This window comes from Tiliqua scincoides, chromosome 2 (genome assembly GCF_035046505.1).
Source record: "Tiliqua scincoides isolate rTilSci1 chromosome 2, rTilSci1.hap2, whole genome shotgun sequence".
Taxonomy (NCBI): Eukaryota; Metazoa; Chordata; class Lepidosauria; order Squamata; family Scincidae; genus Tiliqua; species Tiliqua scincoides.
This window is the reverse complement of record NC_089822.1, coordinates 42110444-42131891: the sequence shown is the minus strand read 5'-3', so window position 1 is coordinate 42131891 and position 21448 is coordinate 42110444. Positions and strand designations below refer to the sequence as shown.

Here is a 21448-nt window from a genome sequence, read left to right as displayed (position 1 = left end):
CCGGTCATAACCCAGAGGGATTATGAAAATCTGAAAAAAAAAATTGTTTTCATTCAAAAATCTGATGTGAAGTCAAAAGATTGCAGTGGGGAAGGCCACTATAGTGGACAGTGCTTATGGCTGCTGTTCTTCCTATGAATTTCTGCTGCGGTAGGGGCAGAACTGTTGTTTGCCTCCATGTAAATTCCATGTGGATTCTGGACATTCTGATGTTGCATCAGGACAGGATGTGCAAGTTGCCTAAGTTTCCTGTTCTCCATGATAATATGTCAGAAATACAGTCTATGCATCCCTGCCACCCATCTGGGAAATGCATGCCTCTGTGTCAAGAGCCTGGACATTTCCTGAGGAAATCCAAGTTCTGCATTTCCAATAAGATGTAGCTGTGGAGCAGACTGTAAGCCCCTCAGGGCAAAGACCTTTTTACTCATGCCTTTTTTCTGATCTGGGCTCTCCAGCAGAGAAGGTTAGCCCAGCAATGAGCCTTATTGTGTACTTTTCCTGTTAATTGGCTGTAGCCAACTTAGGGCCAGTCCTACCCTGTGCTGGAACAGGCAAGCCAAGAGGCTTGTGCTGTATCCAGTGCAGGATAGAGGCAGGTCAACCAGAGACCAGCGGGAAACCTTTCCCTTTGGCCCTATGGGTCTCCTGAGGTGGCACAAGTCTGAGGAGAGTGAAGTGGCTCCAAACTCCCCAGGAACGAGGGTTGGGATCCAGCATAAGTGCTGGATCCCAGCCCTGCCTCCTGCTTCCCCTCGCTTGCCCCTGGAGCCACCGACTGCTCACCTCCCCCACCCAGGAATGCCTCCTCCCCGCCTCCTCCCCCCCCACCTCAGAAGCTTGCGTCAGCCGAGTTGGGCCACTGCAAGCATCGCTAAGGAAGCCAGCGTGGACATTTATGTCAGCCTCTGCAAGCCGGCGCACCAATGAGTGTTGGTCTGACTTCCTCCCAAGGAGGTGCAACCTCCTGGGCCAGCTCAAGGGACTTGCACAGGCCCATGGGCACCTGTGGATTGCGCCCATATAGTTGTACAATCTTACAGACCAAAATATTGTCATTATGTCATCATTTAACCACCCTAATGTATTAAAAAAATTAATCTGATTCTGGTCAAGTTCCTTATATTATGTACATATTCTTGGTTTGAAAAGCTTGCAACAGGAAAACCAGGCAATGGGGTTCTGGAGTCAGTTCTACTATGCTCCTTCAAGGCATCTCAGGGAGGTGGACAATGACATGAAATTGCGACAGGATGTGACAGAAAAATCAGTCAGCTTCAGGCTTATATACTTTAGGGCCAATAATTCCCTGCTTCCGAAAGCCAAAAAAAGAAATTGGAAGCAGCAAATTCGTATATCACTTTGCAGGCTCTGCCTTTGCGGAAGTATCCAGGAAAATGAGGTATCATGTCACTATTGCCACTGAAGTTGAGTTAGGGGAGGACATTGTTTCCAGTCTGCTACCCAGCCCATGCAACTTAGGCCTGAATCCTAGATTATATACACTTACTTGGGAGTAAGTTCCATTGAATTCAGTAGGACTTCCTTCTAAGCAGTTATGCATAGGAGGCTTGGAAAATTTTTTAGCTGTAGAGAAAGTTCTGCTTGGAGGTGGGAGTTCTCCTTAATCATGTTGGGAGCAAAAACATGGACAAGGAACCCAGCAGAGAGAAGCTGATTGGTGAGGTGTGATGATCAGGTATCATCAGAGTTCCAGGATATGTTGTCCAAAGGGGATGTCTAGGGATAGTCATGGATTCTGTTCAAGATCACTGAGTGACACATGTAGAAATTGACTAGAACTTTCTTTGTGATAGTCCTAATCTAACCTGGAGGGATATGCAACATTTGGTAGTCTGGACATCTGAATTTGATCCATTGGCCAACAATCCAGGATGGAAGAAGAATGGAGCTGGACTGATGGTGAATAGTAGATTTGGATTTGGCTTACTCAATGCTAAAGCACTGGTAGATTTGGCTGATCCTCAAACTTGGAAGGGAGTACCAGAGAAGAAAGAGTGCATTGTTAAGGATAACAGCTTTGAACCAAGGTAAGAGTTTCATAGGTAGTTCATAGCATATCTCTACAAATTATCTTTACATATCATGCAAATTATTACCTTAAAATTTTTTATAATTTATACACCACCATGAAACTGACTACAAAGAAAACAAGAATATATGTTTTCAAATGATTGCTTAGCAATTGATTTTCATGTAAAAACAATGTTTCATTTCAATTTCTTTGACTTTTTCTTATTTCTCAAGGATGTAGGAAATGGGTAATCAAAGATCAACTTTGCCTCATTCAGCTCAGTCTAAGATAGGTAGATAATAAAATTAACATCTTGCCCTTTGTAAAGCAACAATTTATTTTACAGCCAAAGTGGACAATGTAAGTTCTACCTCATATACAACTCATAGAGCTCAGTCACATAATCCATCCCTCAATCTGGTTGCAGAGGTCGTCTCTCCATGTGGCCATCATAAAAAAGACACAAACATGATGTCATATGATGCATGCCACGGTTGGATCTTTCTGCCCCCTGACCTCTTCAAATAGATCTGTTCTTTTGAGAATACCACTGAAGGAAGCAATTTGGAACCTTTAGAGGAAAAAATAAAGCCTTCATGGATATGATTAAACAAGATTGGTTAAGAAACACTAGCCTTGGTTTCTCCCATACATTGGGGAGCAAAACATTTTGGCATAAATTTACTTTCCTGGTTTATTCATCTAGAATGCAACTAAATAGGTTTCAGGTGAACAATAACTGAAGCCAAGAGTGCCCAGGCCCTTTTTAAAACTGTGGAAGGCCTCTCGAGCAGGGGTGTCAAACTCATTTCAGACGAAGGACCAAAGTTAGCATTCAGGGCACCTGCTGAGGGCCAGAAGTGATGTCATTAACCAGAAAGTGACATCATTAAGCAGCTGATAGCCAGAAATCAGCACTTTGATCTCATTAACTGCATTAACTGCAAATGACAGAAGAAAAAATCTTGATCATATTTCAAGGTATGGGAGAGCCCAATTTTCATGTGGGCTGCTGTTTCAGCAGTAACACCTCAGGATTGCTCAGCAGCTGAGAGCCTGAGGGCCAAATAAAAAGCTTCCAGGGGCCGCATCCGGCCCCCGGGCCTTATGTTTGACACCCCTGCTCTAGAGTGTTAAACATTCATTTGAGGTCTTCCTTCTCACAGCACCCTGTACGAATGTCTTCTCAATTGGAATGTACAATATGCCTGTGTTAGTGTTACCCCCCATGTGTGAGGGCTAAGGAAAGTGGCCATTTTGCCCCCTTCCAAATGCTTATATTTTCCAGATAGACTCATTATATCCGAGGTATCCAACAAAATCCATAGAACGTAATGAAACGAATGGCAAAATGATAATAACTAGACCATTTCCCATCATGCTGCCAGGTTATTAAGAGCAGGCGATGAAGTGTCCATTGAAATTCCCACAACAGCTTGTGAAAGTCAAGAGAATGCCATTAAATCATTGGAACATGTGCAGATTGAGGCGACGATTGAATATTCCCGAAGAGGTGATCTACATGTGACCCTAATTTCTCCCTCAGGTAAAAGAGACAAGCTATTCAACTTCTGCTATGTCTGGGAATTGTGCTCAAGACTCCACCAGTTTTTACATAGTTTTAATATTTTGGTCAACACAAGGATTAAGGACACTTCTGGGAAGTGGGGTACTTATCAAAATGCTATCGCAGAAAGAAAAACCCTGACATTTCAAATAAAATGGTGTACCAAGGAGGATGTTTTTGGATAGCATGAATGCCTACATGCTGTTATCTTTGAACAAGCCTATAAACATCAAGCGACTGTGTTCAATGTGCATGCAAATTCCTGTTAGGAGCAACAGCACATATTAGGAAGATCTAGCTGCTTTATAGTGGAAATATAAATATTTTCTTATGGAGGCCATGCAGAGCTTGAACTGTACTCACCCAGCCATTATTGCCTTGGCAACAAAATAGAGTTATCTCCCCTGCCCCCAAGGCAGGTACAAGGTAGATGGGTTTACTTGTGGATCTCTGAGTGACTTGCAATAGACCAAGAGATTCTGCCTCCTAGTTGTTCAATAATAATAGCAAAGCGCAATGCTAAAGCTCCCTTCTCCCTCTAAATTAGGCTGCTGAAGGAAGACACCTTGAATGAAATCAAAGGAATTTTTCGTAGGCTGAGTTCTAGCACTGAAAATAAATTTCTCAACTGAGCACATGCTCAGAGGCACTTTGTTCGTTCAGAGTAAGTTTATGATGGCCCCCATATGCCACAACAGTACAATTGGCTCTGGTTGGTGGCCCATGGAATTCTAGAGAAAAATTGTATAGATTCCATCAGCCTGAAGTCTGCTCCCTTATACTATGCCACTTAGGAGGCATACATCTCTTATGCTCAAGATCAACATGTGCAGGGATCGTAATATCTCTCATCAAAGCTAGTATTGAGCCCAGTAATGGTGTTTTTCCCAGTTTTTGGGTAAATATGTAGCCCAAGGGAATCATGGTATGAGAGTCCATAGCACTTGCCATGTTGAAAAATGGCAAAGCCATGTTTAGGGGGCACTTGACACAGGAGTAATTCAATTGTCTTCAACAGGTCTAATCTACAGTAGATGCATTGCCAATTGCACTCTTGATATTTCAGTCATCCAGGTTGGGGCTGGGGGATAAGAATAGACCCTCAGTTTGGCTGTACTTGTCATAAGAGGCGACTAAACAGCCACCGGGTAGATGGGACTTGATAGCCTGGGAAGGCAGCTTATCTGAGAGAAGGAAATCTCTGATTCCAAACCTCCACTGACTTGTGGCTACATCCAGTTATGGAAAAGGCTTCAGGAGTCAACCTCGAGGCAAAATCCGGAGCCGGAGTCCCTGAGGCAGTTTGTGGCTGAACACAGTCACGTTCTGGCAACTCCTGCAACGCCGCTGGAACCAACCGTATTGGCTTCTGCCTTTCCATTGGACCATTTCAGCGACGTGGAGAGGGGGGATTTGCTGCATGGATAACAGTCTATCCTCCATATCTACTTTACCCAGGCTTCGCGCACTGGAGAGGACACTCTGTTCCAGAACCACAATTCAGAGCGCAATACCATAGTCTTCCGAGACTGAAGGATGCCAACAACAGGTTGGGGAAGTGAAAATACAGGCTAACAGCCCAATCCACTGCAACTCCTCTCATGGTGAAGTAGTGGCACCAACGCTGCATTCGCTGCCTCCCACAGGAGAAATTTTGGCCTCCGGAGGCTTCCTCAGGACAAGGAAACTTTTGTTCTCTTACCCTGAGGTAAACCTGCACTGGCCCATTGGGTCTACTCAGATTTACATCAGCAATCTCGCTGGCTAAAGTCCATGTGGACCCAGGTCAAGGGATTGAGGCCAGGAAGGTGGTTACGTTTTGGTGTACATTGCCACCCTCCCTGCACCCTTCCTGGTAACAATCCCCTTTCTGCCCTCCCCCATCCACATCTGTTGACATGTGGAGCTGGCCACTTGCCATTTGTGGCAGCAGCCAGGTCATGCAGCATGTCACCTTTTGTGACACCTTAAAGTGCCTTAAGCCGCTGGAATGCTTGTTCTGTTGGCACTGGGAACCAACAGGACTGAGCCAAATAGCACTTTTCTGAGCATGGACAAAATGCTCCTGCTTCTACCAACACTATATTTTGAAGTTTATTCCCACAATCATAAGTTCTGAACAGTTATTTGAAAGCAAAATAAAAGCCCAGATTTGTCAGGACATCTCGGGCCAAAGCACCCACCCATCCTGTTTGTGGTTGCCTTCTCATTCTTCTGCCTAGGCAGAATGTGCTCACATTAAACAGGTTGTTCAATTTGTTTCCCATGTTTAGGAGTGACAATTTTGCACAATAAAAATTGCAAATGCTTGTGTCAGTGTATAAAGCTGCAGGTAACAGTTGGACTCTGCACAGGTACACAAGCATTTCCCATAGGTGTACATGGAAGCTTCCCATCTTTGTCCACAGATCCTTGCACTACAGCAGAGCCCATTCCTGATGTTCCGCCAAGCTTTGAAGTCACCTTGTTGGGAAGTTGTACAGGGGTTGGGATACAGGGCTACTATCAGACAATGTGAAACAGGAAGCCAACTAAGCTGACACGATCTCAGTCTTTCATTTCTTAATTTCCAGGACTCACTTCTACCTGGAAGTCATAAAATGTATACGCTTCTATGGCATAGACCCAGGGCCGGCGCTATTATTAGGCCATCTAGGCAGCCTCCTAGGTCACGTACTGACCTTTGGAGGCATAGTTTTATACAGTTTAGTTTTTTTAACCCATGTAAAAATGCAATTTATATATCAATCAATCAAATCTTTATTAAGGTCTCAGACTGGCGAAAATTTATATATTTTTAAAAGATACACACCACAGCATACATGAAAAGTGAAAATACATTTAATTTTTAAACTTACAACCACAAGTAGTTAGTCTTGCCTAGGGGACAAAATAGCCTGGCACTGTCCCTGCATAGACCAATATTGTTTAATGTGCTGAATCAGTTTGGCAGTGTATTAAGATCTACTGGTACTCTGAATCTCTTTGGATGACAAATCCAAGGCTCTGGAGGGACAACAAGCTATTTCCTTATTGCTTTTATCCTCCCACTGATCCCAAGCGGTACAAGATGTGAAACCAAAGCTAAAAGTGATACGGCCAATAAATCCCCAGCTGACTGTGAATTTGTCACTGTCTGCTGAACTGCACCAGCTTGTCCGATTGCAACCTTATACTGAAATGCAAGATTGTTCCTTTCCTTTAGGGACCAACACAGTCTTACTGGCTGAACGTCAAAGAGACAAGTCACCCAATGGCTTTAAAGATTGGGATTTTATGTCTGTTCACACTTGGGGAGAGGATCCAAGAGGCACTTGGACTTTGAAAATAATTGATACGGTGAGTAAGGAAAGCTGACAAAGCAGTCACACATGCACAGGAATAATCAGTGTCGTTGCTAGAGGGATGTGGGGGGTGCAGACCACACTGGATGATGCACTCGGGAGAGGGGGCATGACACCACTACTAGCCAAAATTGTAAAATCTTGGCATATTTGAATAATATTATCATGCTATATATCATTCAATGTGGAATTTCATGAAGAATGCAATGAAACAAACTGCATTTAAATATCTGTGTTCTGTCAAAGGTTATGGACAAATAACTAGAAAAGGAAAGCAAAACTGCTCAATATAACAAAAAGTAGATTTTCTTAGCTCAAAACTGACCAGTGAGACTGATTGTTCCAAGAGTCAATCAGATGTGTTATGACACAGCAGGAAATCAGTGAGGTGTTAGTGTGAGTCAGCTTTCATTTCCATATCTCAGAGCTAATACTAGAACTCTTATTCAGTGTTGTGTCTTCCAGTTGGCCTCTGGTTTCTGCTTTATTACTGATTTGTTGGGTGACCTGTACTGTTCTATATTAAAACAAACAAACAAATAAAGTAAATGGGAATGACACCAAACCTAGTGATGCCACTGCATTTAGGCTGTGCATATGATATTGTAATTTACTCTGTATGATCTGGTACAGGAGGACATCCATCATAGGGTTGACATAATAAGCTATTGCACCAGGTGACACAAACCCTAGTGAAGCCTCTGGAAATAATTATTGGAGGACCATGGGATCTCTTTTCCACCCTTTACCATTTATACATTAGATTCAAACAGTGTTTCCCAAACTGTGGGTTGGGACGCACCAGTGGGCCGCGACCTGATTATTGGTGAGTCATGAAACTGACAAACTGATAACTGCCAAGGAAAATGCATGGAGCTTTATGGAAAGTAAAACTGAGCCACAGTATGCATTTACTTGTGAGCAGGCAAATGTGCCTCCATCCATTTCATATGATGGAGCCCAAGATTTGCACACAGCCAGTCCCCAAGTTTAATTTTTGGCATTGTCTTGTCAGAGGTGTCTCTAGGATTTGTGTCACCCAGTGCAAGAGCTCATTGTGCCCCCCCCCCACCCATGATGGACCTCTTTCCATTCCAGACCGTACAGAATAAATTACAATATCATATATGCAGCCTAAATGCAGTGGCATCACTATGGTTTGGTGTAACCCCCAATAACTTTATTTATTTATTTATTTATTTATTTATTTATTTATTTAAAACAGTACAGGTCACCCAACAAATCAGGGACCAACAAAAACCAGTGGCCAATGTGATGGCACACAACTGAATAACAGCCCAATCCTATCCTTCCCTAGCACCCAGGGCAAAATGGTGACTGCTGTATCCTATGGGACCAGGGAAGCAGAGCCGTGTCTCCTCAGGGTACGGAGGACCAAGGCACAGAACCAAGGAGACCTGTGTCAGGTTTCCCAGCCTGCTGCTGTCTCTGCCCTCTCCCAGCCCTGCTCCTCCCCTCCCCTTGCCCTCCTCCCCACCCAGTTCTGCTCCCTTCCCGCTCTCCCCCTGCCCCGAAAAGTCAGGAACTCTCATCACCAGGAACTCTCAGCATCCATTTTTAGGTGCTGAGGCCCAGCACTGACTGGCGGCACATTGTTAGTGCCCAGGTCAGTGTGGCAATGGTGCCATGGCCCATAAGATTGGACCCTAAGAGTTCTAGTATTAGCTCTTATGATGAGAGTGGAAATAAGAGTGGAAATGAGAGATTGGCAATGAGAGCTGACTCACACTAACACCATATTGGTTCCCTACTGTTGCATAATAACCCCTCATTGACTCTTGGAACAATCAAGTCTCATTGGTTAGTTTTGAGTTCTAGAAATCCAGTTTATGTTACATAAGGCAATTGTGTCTTTTTTTCTAGTTAATTGGCCATAATGTTTGATACAATAAGATAATTCAACACGGCTTGTTTCATTACATTCTGCATGAAATTACCTTTCCAATGATATATAACATGATGATATTATTCATAAATACAAATTTTCCAAAGCTTTTCCAAAATTTTAGCCACTAGTGATGTCACCCCTTGAGGGTGTCACCCGGTGTGGTCTGCACCCCCCCCCAGCGATGCCACTGCTCTATTTAGGGCTGGAGAGCTACTACTGGTCAAGGCAGGAAGTTCTGAGCATTGGTCTAAAGTGGTTCACAGCAACTTCAAGTGTGCATGAACTTTCAGATCCTCATATGAAACAGTTACCCAAACTCTGTAACATTTAAAAATGATATTAGAGGGTCATTTACAGACTTTCCATCCATGGATAAATGCTCTGAATGTTAACACAAACTGGTCTACTCAGAATGCAGCTTCTCCTCTGTTCATGGCATTGCTTTCCTCTAGAAAAGGATTCTCATACTAATGAGCCTTCATAGGATCAAAGAAACCAGGATTGTTGTCACTGAGATTCATTGCTGATGAGTACAATTTGTTGTTAGATCCTTAGAACAACTATTTGTTAAACTGGCACTTCGATGGGCTATTTACATGAGTTATAAATATAAATGGGTAGTATAAAAAATATGCGTATGAAAAGTCCGCATTTGTCTCCCCACATGAGATGTCAAAACCATACAACTTAGGATGCAATCCTAACTTGTTCTGGAACAGGCAGGCCGATAGGCCTGTGCTGTATCCAGGGCAAGATAGGTTCTGGCTGGAGTGCAACTCAGAGTAGGGGGATTTTATTCCTCTTACCCCAAGAAATGCCCCCAGTAGCCATATGAGACTACTTGGATTTGGATTTCATAGGTGCAAATCCAAGTAGCCCATATAAGGCTCCTCAGGACTGGGAATTTGGATCTGCGCTGCACTGCTGTGGCCGATCCCACCCCCTGCCGGGGCCCTATTTGCCTCCCAAGCTGCCCTGCACCACCCAGAAAAATCACCTCTCCCATCCCTTGTGCCAACCTGCCCGGGGCCAGCACATATCCACTATGTTCAGGTGCCATGTCAGCTCCTCAACTCCAGTCTGTATACTGGCCTCACCTCCTCCCAAGTTGTCATGATTGTACTTTACAGCACATTCACAATGGCCAGAAGACAGCACAAGAGACTTGTACCCGCTCGGGGGGGGGGGGGGAATAGGAATGCTTTGCTAAAGAGCTAGTCGAAGAATAAGCTAAAACAATCCCAGAATATTAGTGGATGGTTGCATTAATCTTTAACAGGTTTAGCAATCACTATGGGAGTGCATCTAAGAATTGTTGCAGGAGAGAAGACTTTAATGTTTTTCATAAAAGGCCTATGCGGAGTCTCTCTGCACATTGTGATGGAAGAAAGCATTAGGATAATTGCTTTATCAAACATGCATGTATTTTGTCATATTTGGCAGAGTTACGAATAGCTGCAACAGGTCGTCATGAGGACCTAAAGATCATCAAGTTTTAAATTGATGTTTAAATATTAAACCATCTGCGATTAATGATTGTCATCTATTTTCCGTATTTTGCCTTCAAGCTGATACAGTTCTAGAAGACTAATGTCTATGTAATGATTCCTTAGTCTAGAAGAATGCAAAATGAAGGTAGAATCGTGAATTGGAAACTGATCCTGCACGGCACATCCACGCAGCCAGAGCATATGAAGAACCCTCGTGTGTACACATCATACAATACTGTTCAAAATGACAGGAGAGGAGTGGAAAAGATGACAGACTTTGCAGAGGTATCCGCCTATTCCCATGGTCATCAAAGTTTTTTCTTTTATTGTATGAAGCAAATTAGAGGAGGGGAGCGGATGATTTTCCATTCAAAAATGCACCCTTTTGGGATTTCCTTCCTTCTCTTATTTCCAAGGTTTTTCATCAATCTGTTTTTAAGACTAATTAATTTATGGAATGAACTGTCACTAACTTGGAGTATAAATTCCCCACCCCTCGTTGGTGCAGCCACTCTAAAAAGGCGCATGCTGTATCCAGCAAGGGAAGTGGATTGGGAGACTTCAGAGGGGAAAGGGGATTTACCCCTCTGTACGCCTCCTACTCTTCAGTGGGTCTCCTTGGACCTGCACCATCTGCTCAGAGGCTGCAAAAAGGGAGGATAGGATTTGGCACGCACTAATGCAGTTGGGTCTACTCCCCTGCAGCCTCCCCATCCCCGTTCCTCCCTCCTCTTTGCCCCATTTCATCCCTCCCCATCCCTGCCACTGCCTTACCTGCTCCATAGGGTCCAGGCAGATCTGGTGACAGCCTGTGGCAGCACTCCCAGTATGCCCATCAATGGAGTGCTGTGCACAAGAGCCCAATCCAGAATAGCAAATTCTAAATTGGTAACAGTTCGAGCCTATGCATGTCTACTCAGAAGTAAGTACCATTATGTTCAGTGGGGCTTATCCTCAGGAAAGTGTGTATAGGCTTTCAGCCAGGCAGCCCAATCCTACTGGCCACTTATGACAGTGGATATCCTGATCCACTGCTGTAACTGCTGGTGCAGTACCACAAAAGGCACACTACTGCCATGCTCTGTAGGACCGATGATGTAAATGACCAGAGACCCCATGTGCACACCATGGCTCACCCAAAGCATGCTGGACCAAGTATGGTGGCAGCAGGGGCAGGTTATGGGTGGTTCAGGGGCAGATCAGAGCATGAAGCAGGCTAAGCAGATGGTGAGAGGGAGTGGGAGAGATGGTGGATCTCGTGGGAGCAGCAGAGTTCCTATCTCCCTTTCCCAGCCCACACCAACCGCTGATGCTCTTTGGACTTATGCTCGCTAAGTAGTTGGCATAAGTCTGAGGAAACCCATTGGTGGCCAGGCAGCCTAAGAGGAGATAAGTAAAAATACATTTACTTATGACTCCAAGGCAATTGGGTGCCCCCCCCCCAATAAGATGCAATGTGCGTGCTGCTGGCATTGCAGCTTTGTAGAAACTGGTGGGAAATGACTGGGGCCTATTGGTCATGGTGGCTATAATGGAGCCTATATTTTCAGAGTTGGTTTCCTGATTGCTGAGAAACAACAGCGGGAGAAACTTTATCCATTTCAGATTATTATTTCAGATTAATGCTCTCTATTCCTTTCAGTCTAATCTTCAGATCCACAACTCATTAAGGGCCCAATCCTATCCAACTTTCCAGCACCGGTGCAGCCACAATGCAGGCCAGAAGTAAGGGAACAAACGTTCCCTTACCTTGAGGAGGCCTCTGTGACTGCCTCCCCACCCAAGGCTGCAGCTCACATTCCACTGACACCACTGCACCGGCCCTGGAAAATTGGATTGGGCCCTAACTCCTTATTCTCTCTCTCATGCAGAAAGTCAATAATTGGTTTCCAGTTCTTCATAAAATTTTATGTTGATTTCTCTTTAAGTAAGGTTGTAAGTTTATCCATGTCTGCAAAGTCCATAACTTTCATCTACCATTCTTCAATTGACAGAATATCTGTAGTTTTCCAATATTGCGCGTATTCTAGCCACACTTATCATATACAAAAATAAAATTTTGAATCATTTTTTCCACATATTCATCTATTCATGCCCAGCAAAAAAACTTCAGGTTTCATTTGCACATTTGTTCTGAAAATCAACTGTATCTGTGCACGTACTTGTTTCCAGTACTTTTTTGCTTTGGTACATGTCCACCACATATGATCATATATGATTCTCCACATTTTTTTTCAGTGCTCAAAGTGGTGTACAACAATGATAATACCAAAACATTAAATAAGACTCATTAAAATATTAACTCAGATCACATTACAGCTAAATGAGAACCTAATCACTTTGGTGCATAGTAGCTATGGAAAAACTTTAGTGTATTGCCTGCAGCCTAGGTTGTATGCATCCAACACCATGAATAGCATTCAGTTATAATAATGGCATAGGAAGTTGCCTTATTCTGAGATAGACCATTGGTCCATTGTGTTCTCTATTATTTACACTGGCAAGCTGCAGTTTTCTAGAGTTTCAGCCATTCCCAGTTCTTTCTGAAGACACCAGGGATTATCTGTATGCAAAATATATGCTATACCATGGAGACAGAGCCCTTCCCTTTCAGTCCATAGGAGCTTTTTGTGTGAGTATGACTGGGATGCTAATAATCAGTGATTCCTGATGTTTTGCATTTTTGTTGTTGTCATCATCATCATCATCATTTATATATACACATATATTTCAGGACCACACCACACAGGAGAACCTGAGTGAAAAAATGCCAGAAACTACCAGCCAGAGCATTGAGAAGCTTGAGAAGATAGTTCCATCAGAGGCGATGCTCCGTCTACTGCAGAATGCGTTTAGGGGTCAGGTGGCTGGGAATCGAGAACCAAAACAAACTCTAAATGAAAACCTAAATATTCCATATGAACATTTCTATCAAGCTCTCAAGAAACTAAACCAAGCCTCCCAGCTGAAGGATTCGGAGGAGTCTCTGTATAGTGACTATGTTGACCTTTTTTACAATTCTAAACCATACAAACATAGAGATGACAGACTACTGCAAGCCTTGGTTGACCTTCTGAATGATAAAAACTAAGCTTAAAGAGTACGGCACTAGGTTGGAAATATTCACACACACCCCCATCTCCATCATACACACCCATCTCCATCATACTCCTCATTTCAGACTAACTCCCTTGTATTCTGACAATCGGCACAACCTTTATTGCTTTATACTTATCAGCTACCCAAAGAAAAGGGGAAACAGAAAGGACAGTTTCCTATTCATGGTGCAGTGGCCACTTTATTCAAAGTCTCCAATAATCCTGAAAAAGGTGGCTTCTTCAGGAATGAGTAATACCACAACCTTGAGAAGACATTAGAAATTCACTGCTGTGATTGATGCATTAGGTCAGTCCTGTCTGGCACTGTCCCAAAATTTAAGGCTTCTCCGAGAATCTCCTGGAGGACCTCCTCAGTATTTTCCCCCACCATAGCAGCATATGTCTGAGCTGATGTAAAAGGAGCATAGAGCATTTATCTCCTTGGAAACTAGCCAAAGGCATGAATTCTTTAAGAGAAAACACATCCAAGGGAAATATAAGGATGGCCGCTGATGGCCTAATTCTGTTCAGCAATAAGTATTGAATGCAGAGAAGATACTCTGCTGTTAAAAGCTAGCAATCACTATATTTGTGTCTCAAGCTAAAGAAAAAGCTAGTAACCATTAGTTATCTCCCTGAGTTTCGTGGGTTCTTAATCTAGACTTCCACAAAATCTGACCATCACCTTTCACCTCCACTGAATAGTGCCTACATTTGGGAACCATTTTAATTTTTCTTCCTGATTTATATATCAAATTGTGTCTTTAATAATGCCCATGCACAGCCAGTCAGCTTTAACTTTTGTGGTGCCAAAAATCTGCTTTATTTTTAGAACCACCTAACTTTGCTCCCTTTAACAGGAGAACCACGTACTACATCTCAAACACACACAAATCTATGCTCATTATGCAGATCCTGGTTTCTGCAAACCAGTCCTTAGGATGTCACCATCAGCAAACCGCTTCCCAAAAAAAGAGAAGAGGCCAACACTGGCACCAGTTTTGCTGGTTTGGCTGGTGCTATGCCAGTGGCTGGGGGCAGGTCACATGGGATTGCATCCAGTTACTGGTGTTTGAACTCTACAGTCTCCCTAATGCCTCTACAGACATGTAAATGTGTTCATTTTATGAAAATGAGAACTAAGTTCATGCAACCAGAGAACGCTAAATACAAACACTAAAGCATAACAGAATTGGGACTATTTTCAGGTCTTTCTCTGAAAATGACATTATCAATATCCAACCTGCTTTCCCAGAACTGACTGTTGGTTGGCTGAAAAGCTAATGAATAAAAGTTTGGGAGCATTAAAAAAAAAAAAGACGAACTACTGTATTGTGGAAAACCTTTTTTCCAAGGAAGTCAAGAATTACCCTTTTCTAAGAAGTGCCTTGGCTGCTGTATCCAAAACAGGAATTCCTATGAGGAACACACTTTAGCTTGAACCCTGTCAAAGGATGAAAGGGGTAAGAAGGGAGAAACACAGAAGAACAATGAGGACCAGAAATAGTAAGGCAAAATGAGAGCATGGAGGCCTTGAGGGCAGTGAAGAGGACAGGAGAGAGAATAGAAAGTAGGGACCAAGTTGTAGCAGTGGTGACCCTTGATCCTCCCGGAGAAAGCATCACTCCCCAAAGACCCAAACAAATCTAAGATGATTGCGAGGTACAGCAGTAAGGTCCAGATAAAAGATAAGTGTATTGAGTCAAGTTGTAACTTCTCCCCACATACACTTTTTTGGTTGTTGAGAGTCTGTTCACCTCCGTTCTGTTGAATAAGGATGCCAAGTGAGAAAGTACTATTGAATCAACAGTTACAAAAATCAAGTAACATTGAGCAAATGAATGCAGAACGATTAAACTAATGTAACTGAACATTCACTGCTGGTAAAATAAATAGTGACAAACTTGGACAGCTCTCTTTTTTCTAAACAATATAAACTTAATTTCAAATCAAATATGTAATGCGGCCAACAGTTCTGCATGCTTACATTTTGTTCAAATCAATGGGATTTCAAAGGATGCACAAACAGAAACTGTCTTGTAGCCTTTAAAAAAAAAAAAAAAATTGGCTGTTAATATTTGGCTTCCATCTTTCCCAGAAGGAAAACATGCATGAATTTTCTTTCTGTAGAAGAAGCTTATGGAATGGTGGAAAACTACAGAGGAATACACAGATCCAATTCTTGAGATCATAATTCTTGGAACTCGAGTAATTTCAGTGGTATTTACTTCCATGTAAGCATGTTTAAAATAACTAGTTTCTCCTCTACTATTAAATCATTTTTTTCTGCAATTTTTTTCAAATTAAGAGTTCATATCAGCTTGGAAGACCCCCAATGCTACCAGAGTGCTTCCAAACCAAGAGGTTTACAGGTGTCAACAGGTAGTAAAACCCATAAGCAACATGGGCAGTTTGCCAATACCCATGCTGGTTATTGCTAGCCTAAAAAGACAAGCAATGATCAGCATGTATAGCATGAGTTGCATGGCAGTCATTGCCAACACAAAATCAGGAACATGTGTTGATGCTGCTGTTGGTGGGAATGTGAAAAATACACTTCTGGTGCTGAATATCAACATTACTCTAGTTTTCCATTGGTTTTGCTTCATGGTTTAGAAGAAGCAACAGTCTTGTGGCACTTTCAGGACTAATACATTTATTGTAGCAGAGCTATTCCAGAATTATTACAGTGCCCCCCCAAAAGTCACACTGAAGAGAATGACAATTACACTATATCATAAGAATTAAAATGTGATCTATTTCTTACAAAATTACATTTCTTCACCTTCTTTCCTTCATCCACTTGCCTTATTTACCTTAACCTTGTCACTGATAACTTCTAATGGAAGTTGGACAGTGATCGAATCACCTAAATAGAAAGGGGAATGAATAGCAATGGGCAATGAAAAACAAAAGTTTGCTGCTTCTAGCAACTGAGTTCTGAAGCTGGGAGATTCATTGTACATAACACAGTGCTTCTAGCCCTCATGAATATCTAGCTTAGATGATGCTACTTAACTGGCTGCATTGTTCAGGGAACAGCAGTAAAAGTAATTCTATATTGTTTACAAGAAAATTATCGTATGTCACTTTCAGTAACTGCAGTAGCAACACCCAACTGTTCCATTCAGGGTAACCCTGATAGTATGCATTTTTTGTTTATTTTAAGACCAGTACTTAAACTGCAACTAATGTTTCATGAGATCTATGTTAATCTGAGACAAAATCTGTTGCTTGAATGTTTCCAACCTACAATTCTTTGTACAAGTGTTAAATTATTTTTGTTAGTCTTTTCTTGGTGCCAGTATATGTTTTGTGAAAATGTAAAATGAAAGATAAAAGCATTTTATCTCAAAGAAAATTAACATTATATTTTCTTTACAGGTCTTTATAACATGTTAAAGCTTTTAAGAGACACAATTTTAAAAAAATAAAAAATAAATTATTGACAAACTTTAAAAATAATAAATTATAACAAACCAATTTTTGTTGCCTGAGCAAGAGAATTTCGTCCAATAAAGTATTTTTAATGGCATGTTGTAATGACAACAGCCACATGTATGTGATGTGATGTGATGTTAAAATTTACATTTGTTTTATCATTACATAATACAGCATAACGTGTTAGCAGAGCCCAGTGTGTGGTCTTAACATTTGTAAAGAAACACAACACAGAAACATCAAATGGAATAAATTTTTAGCTGGCAAATATTAGACGTGATGGTTCAGTCACTGAATGAAAGTATGTAAGATTGGCTGAAGGGAGAGGGAAAGCTTTTGCAATGCTCTAGAAAAATGTACAGCATCCTGTCAACCTTTGCTGTTCCAGTGTCACTGTTTTGATCTGGTAGCATCTTGAGTCAGCTTAGTAAAGTAGCAAAGTGCAAAAGGATATTGCATGACCATCTCAGTAATAAACTGGCTGAGATTGCTACCCTATCACAACCGTGAGAGTTCTGTATCAGTCTAAACACATATTTGCACTGGGTTCTACAGAATCATATTGGGCAGCCCAGTCCTATACAGTGCTGGCAGTGGGGCCACAGGGCCCACACTATATCCAGAGCTAAAACTGAGCAGGCTGGAGAACTTCTTGAGGCAAGTGAACATTTGTTGCCTTACCTCATGTAGAGCTCTAGCCTGCTCAGTTGGGGCAACTTGTATCTGCACAAGTTAAATCACTGATGCAGAATCAAGTAGCCCCGTGCAGAGGTGTAACACACTGCCCCAACACCTGGGGCAGTGATGTCACAGTGTCACATGACATTGTGTCTCATGACATCACTTCTGGATGAGGGGGCGCTTGCTGCAGTGGCTTCGCACTCCCCGTTTCTTCTCCTATGAAGGCTCCCCTACAAGGAAAGCCTCCGTAGGAGAAGGAACGGGGGCAGAAAGCCACCAGCGCCTCTTCCAAAACTGAGTCAGAGCTGTTCCACTTACAGTAAGTCAGTATTGTCCACACTGACTATCAGTCTCTCTCCAAAAGTTCAGGCAGGGCCTTTCCCCAGCTCTTTTTGGTTATGCTGGCCAGGGATTAAACCCCGGATATGTAAATGTGCTGCACACACGTAGACTCCAGGATGGATGTACCACTCCCTATGGCCAGGCTGCCCCATCTTTCTTCACTGCTGGAGAAAGTTTCATGTACTGTTTGAAAAGATGACTTTGAGAAACTTGTGCTGTTCTGGAAACAGTCTTCAGTCACTGCACCGAACTTAACCATGGTTAATGCTAACCAGGGCTTCTATCATAGTGGTTTGCACATCTGGCTTAAACAGCAAATCTTCTGAATAATTGGGCTGAGAAAATATAACCCTTTGAATCAGTGATGAGACTCAAGGAAGTAGTCCATCATTCCTCTTTTTGTTCCTTCTCTTTGATGATCCCTATTAATTTGTCCACAGTTTATGTAGTAGTTGTAATTCTGTTAATGTTATTTTTAATTAACCCTTCCTCCAAATAGTTCATGATAAAATACATGAATTGCTAACCTTGTGAAATTCTTTTTGGGGGGGGATAGGCTGAGAGATCAGTCCAAGGTCACCTGACTGGTCTAAGATCACCCAGTAATTTTCAAGGCTAAAACACTTGAACAAATCTGCTTAGCAGTGGCAGACCTGCCCTCATTGCTACCTGGGGCAGGTCCTCAACATGCCGCCCCCCCAGCATGCCGCCCCCCCTTCCCAGGATACTCACCAAGGCTCACAGAGCCTCATGCAAAGTTCCACCACAGTTCAGAAGCCTCCTGGGGCTTCTCCCACTATTTTAAACAATACTTCCAGTTTCCCAATGAAACCAGAAGTATTGCTTGAAACAGAGGGGGAAACCCCAGAAGGCTTCTCAGCTGCTGCCGATCACCATGCGGAGCCTTGCCTGCCTGTGAAACGGTTTGGACAGGCAGGTGGGGGGGCGCAACTGACAGATATGGCAGTGCTGGGGATGCAGTGCGCACTTGGCAAGCACAGTGCCTGGGCATTTGCCCACCTGCTGCCACTCCTAGAATTGCCGATCATTTTGATACCAGAAGAACAGAAATTCTGAAGTCAAAACGTTGTTGGGAGAATAGCTTTTAATGGCGATGCTACAGTTATTTAGAGCCCAATCCTATGCATGTCTACTCAGAAGTAAGTCCAATTAGAGCCAATGAGGCTTACTCCCAGGAAAGCGTGGATAGGGTTGGGCTGTTCATTATCTATGAATACGCAGCAGAGACAGAATGGTTCTTCCTGCTGTGATACTGGTACCAAGAATAAATGGGTTTGCTCTTATTTTATCTGCTAATGTTTTGTTTAACAAGCCTTGTTATCAGCCAAATGCGCTGGATGCTAAACATGCAATAATGCAGGCCTGTGCAGCCTGATAAGGAAGCGCACTTAGAATGAAAGATTTGCAGGCTTATTAATGCAGTTCAGAGTTCCTTCATGAAATAAAGCAATAAAAGCTCCTCTAGTAGTAAGCCAATACCATATGTCTGCTGCCCCATTAAAGGTAGTGAACCAGAGCAGAATTTTTTCTTTTGGAAACATGAAAGCTGTAAAGCATGGCAAATATTCCAGCTGAGAAAGAAGGGAATGTTCCATGATCAATACTTTAAAAGTCAAGTCAAATAGTGTGTGGCTCAGTAACAAAGAAAAATTTGAGCAACATGAGAACAAAAAGCACTGACGTACCTGGAGGGGGGCAAATGGGGCAAAAGACCCGAGCGCTGACCCTCTGGGGCCGCCTCCTCACCTTGCCCCCCCGCTGGAGGAGGAGTGCCCAGGAGCACTGTGAAGAGGCAGCGAGAAGCTTTCTCTCCAGCACCTCAGCGCCAGATTGGGCCGCCCCCTCTCCCCTCCTCCTTTATAGGAGGAGAGGAAAGGGGCGCCCCAGAGAGGCGGTGCAACAGGAGACGCGACTCCTGTCATGCTAATGCTCTAGAGCGCCCATCTCCTCTCCTCTGGAGGAGGGGGGAGGGCACCCTGGAGATGCAGCATGATGGGAGTCGTGACTCCCGTTGCACTGACGCTCTAGGATACCCACCTCTTCTCCTCTGGAGGAGAGGGGAGGGTGTCCTTGAGATGCAGTGTGATGGGAGTAGCCATTCCCATCGCGCTGACACTCTAGGGCATTCATCTCCTCTCCTCCTATAAAGGAGGAGGGGAGGGGGCGGCCCAGTCCAGCGCCGAGGTGCTGCTGGAGTGGCAGCTTCTCGCTGCTGCTCCGCAGCACTCCTGGGCGCCCCGCCTCTGCCTCTGTGGGTGTACTTCAGAGGTGGAGGGGAAGCGTGCCACTTCCCAGGCCCCAACAGAGACTTCCATGCTGCTTGTAAGCGGCACAGAGGTCTCCATTGCAGCAGTCTGGGGCATGGAAGAAGCATGGAAGAAGCATGGAAGGCTCCATCAGGGCCTCCTCCGTTCCCCCTTTGAATAAAAGGGGGAACAACAAAGGTAGCTGCGCGGAAGTAATTGCAGTGACAATTACGTCATCGCAATTACTTCTGCGTCAGGGGCGGGGGTGGAAAAGGGGGTGTGGGAGCAGAAAACGGGGGGTTGCTCTGGGTGCTGGGACTCCCAGGAACACCACTGACAAAAAGACAACTATAAAAAATGCAAGGAAAACATTAGAAATACCTGGTCCAGCAACACTGTAGTTTTTCTGTAAAACATTGTGCCTATTCTTGGGTCTGGGTCAGATATAAAGTCCTCAGACACGAAGCATTAAGTTAAGGATGCATGCTCCCTCCCTCAAGTTTTTCCCTTCTCCTGTATGAATTATCTTTTCCCTTCCCTTGGAAACCTTAACCATAGTTAAGAACGATGTCCGTACCAGCCTTAACAATGGTTAATATCAACAAAGATTCTTATCAGAACCTTGATTCATAGCTGATCTGCATGTCCAGGGTTAAACAATTATATTTGCGTCAGTGTAAAGCACTAAGTTTTGCAGGGAGCCTCACCGCAGTGTGCAAGGGGCCCCTCCACCTGCCCTTCGGAGCCATTCCAGGCAGGGGGAGCAAAATGGAGGTGAATACCTCCATTTTGCTCGCCCCGCCTGGAATGGTTCTGAAGAGGAGGGGCTCCTTCCATGCTGCAGCGAGGCTCCCTGCAAAACTTTGTGCTTTGCACCTCCTCTAGCTACGCCACTAGTTTGCATTAGCTCTTGATATAGCAAGTGCAATAGAGACTGTTGGAGGCAGGGGAAGGTGGGAAGAATTTATGGTGTGAGGGAAATTTGCGACTACCTTACTCAAGCTCAGCAGGCCTGGATCTGGTCAGAACCTGGATGGGAGAATGCCCCAAGTTCCATCCTGAAAGAAAGGTAGAATAGATATACAATAACAAAGGTAGCACTGAGAAGCAGGAACATGCAATCTTGACCATGGTTAGAAATTAGGAGCACTATGTCTGCAAGTGTTGTGTGTTAATGGGTATTTTTTGGGGGGTGACATGGGCAGCATCAGGGTTTTCAACCAGCGGTCCACCCAGTAAGGTCTTCCCCTGAATCCCTCAGCACCAATGACAGC

General features: G+C 43.5%; 1 protein-coding gene across 1 annotated transcript in view; it reads left to right on the top strand.

The window, feature by feature from the left end:
* Positions 1–13436, top strand: part of PCSK1 (proprotein convertase subtilisin/kexin type 1) — a 45626-nt gene extending 32190 nt beyond the window's left edge. The window contains exons 10-14 of the mRNA XM_066613882.1: positions 1818–2051; positions 3424–3581; positions 6808–6941; positions 10469–10630; positions 13080–13436. Coding sequence (XP_066469979.1) covers positions 1818–2051; positions 3424–3581; positions 6808–6941; positions 10469–10630; positions 13080–13436 — 1045 coding nt within the window. The remainder of the gene's footprint in view (positions 1–1817; positions 2052–3423; positions 3582–6807; positions 6942–10468; positions 10631–13079) is intronic.
* Positions 13437–21448: the final 8012 nt, after the last annotated feature.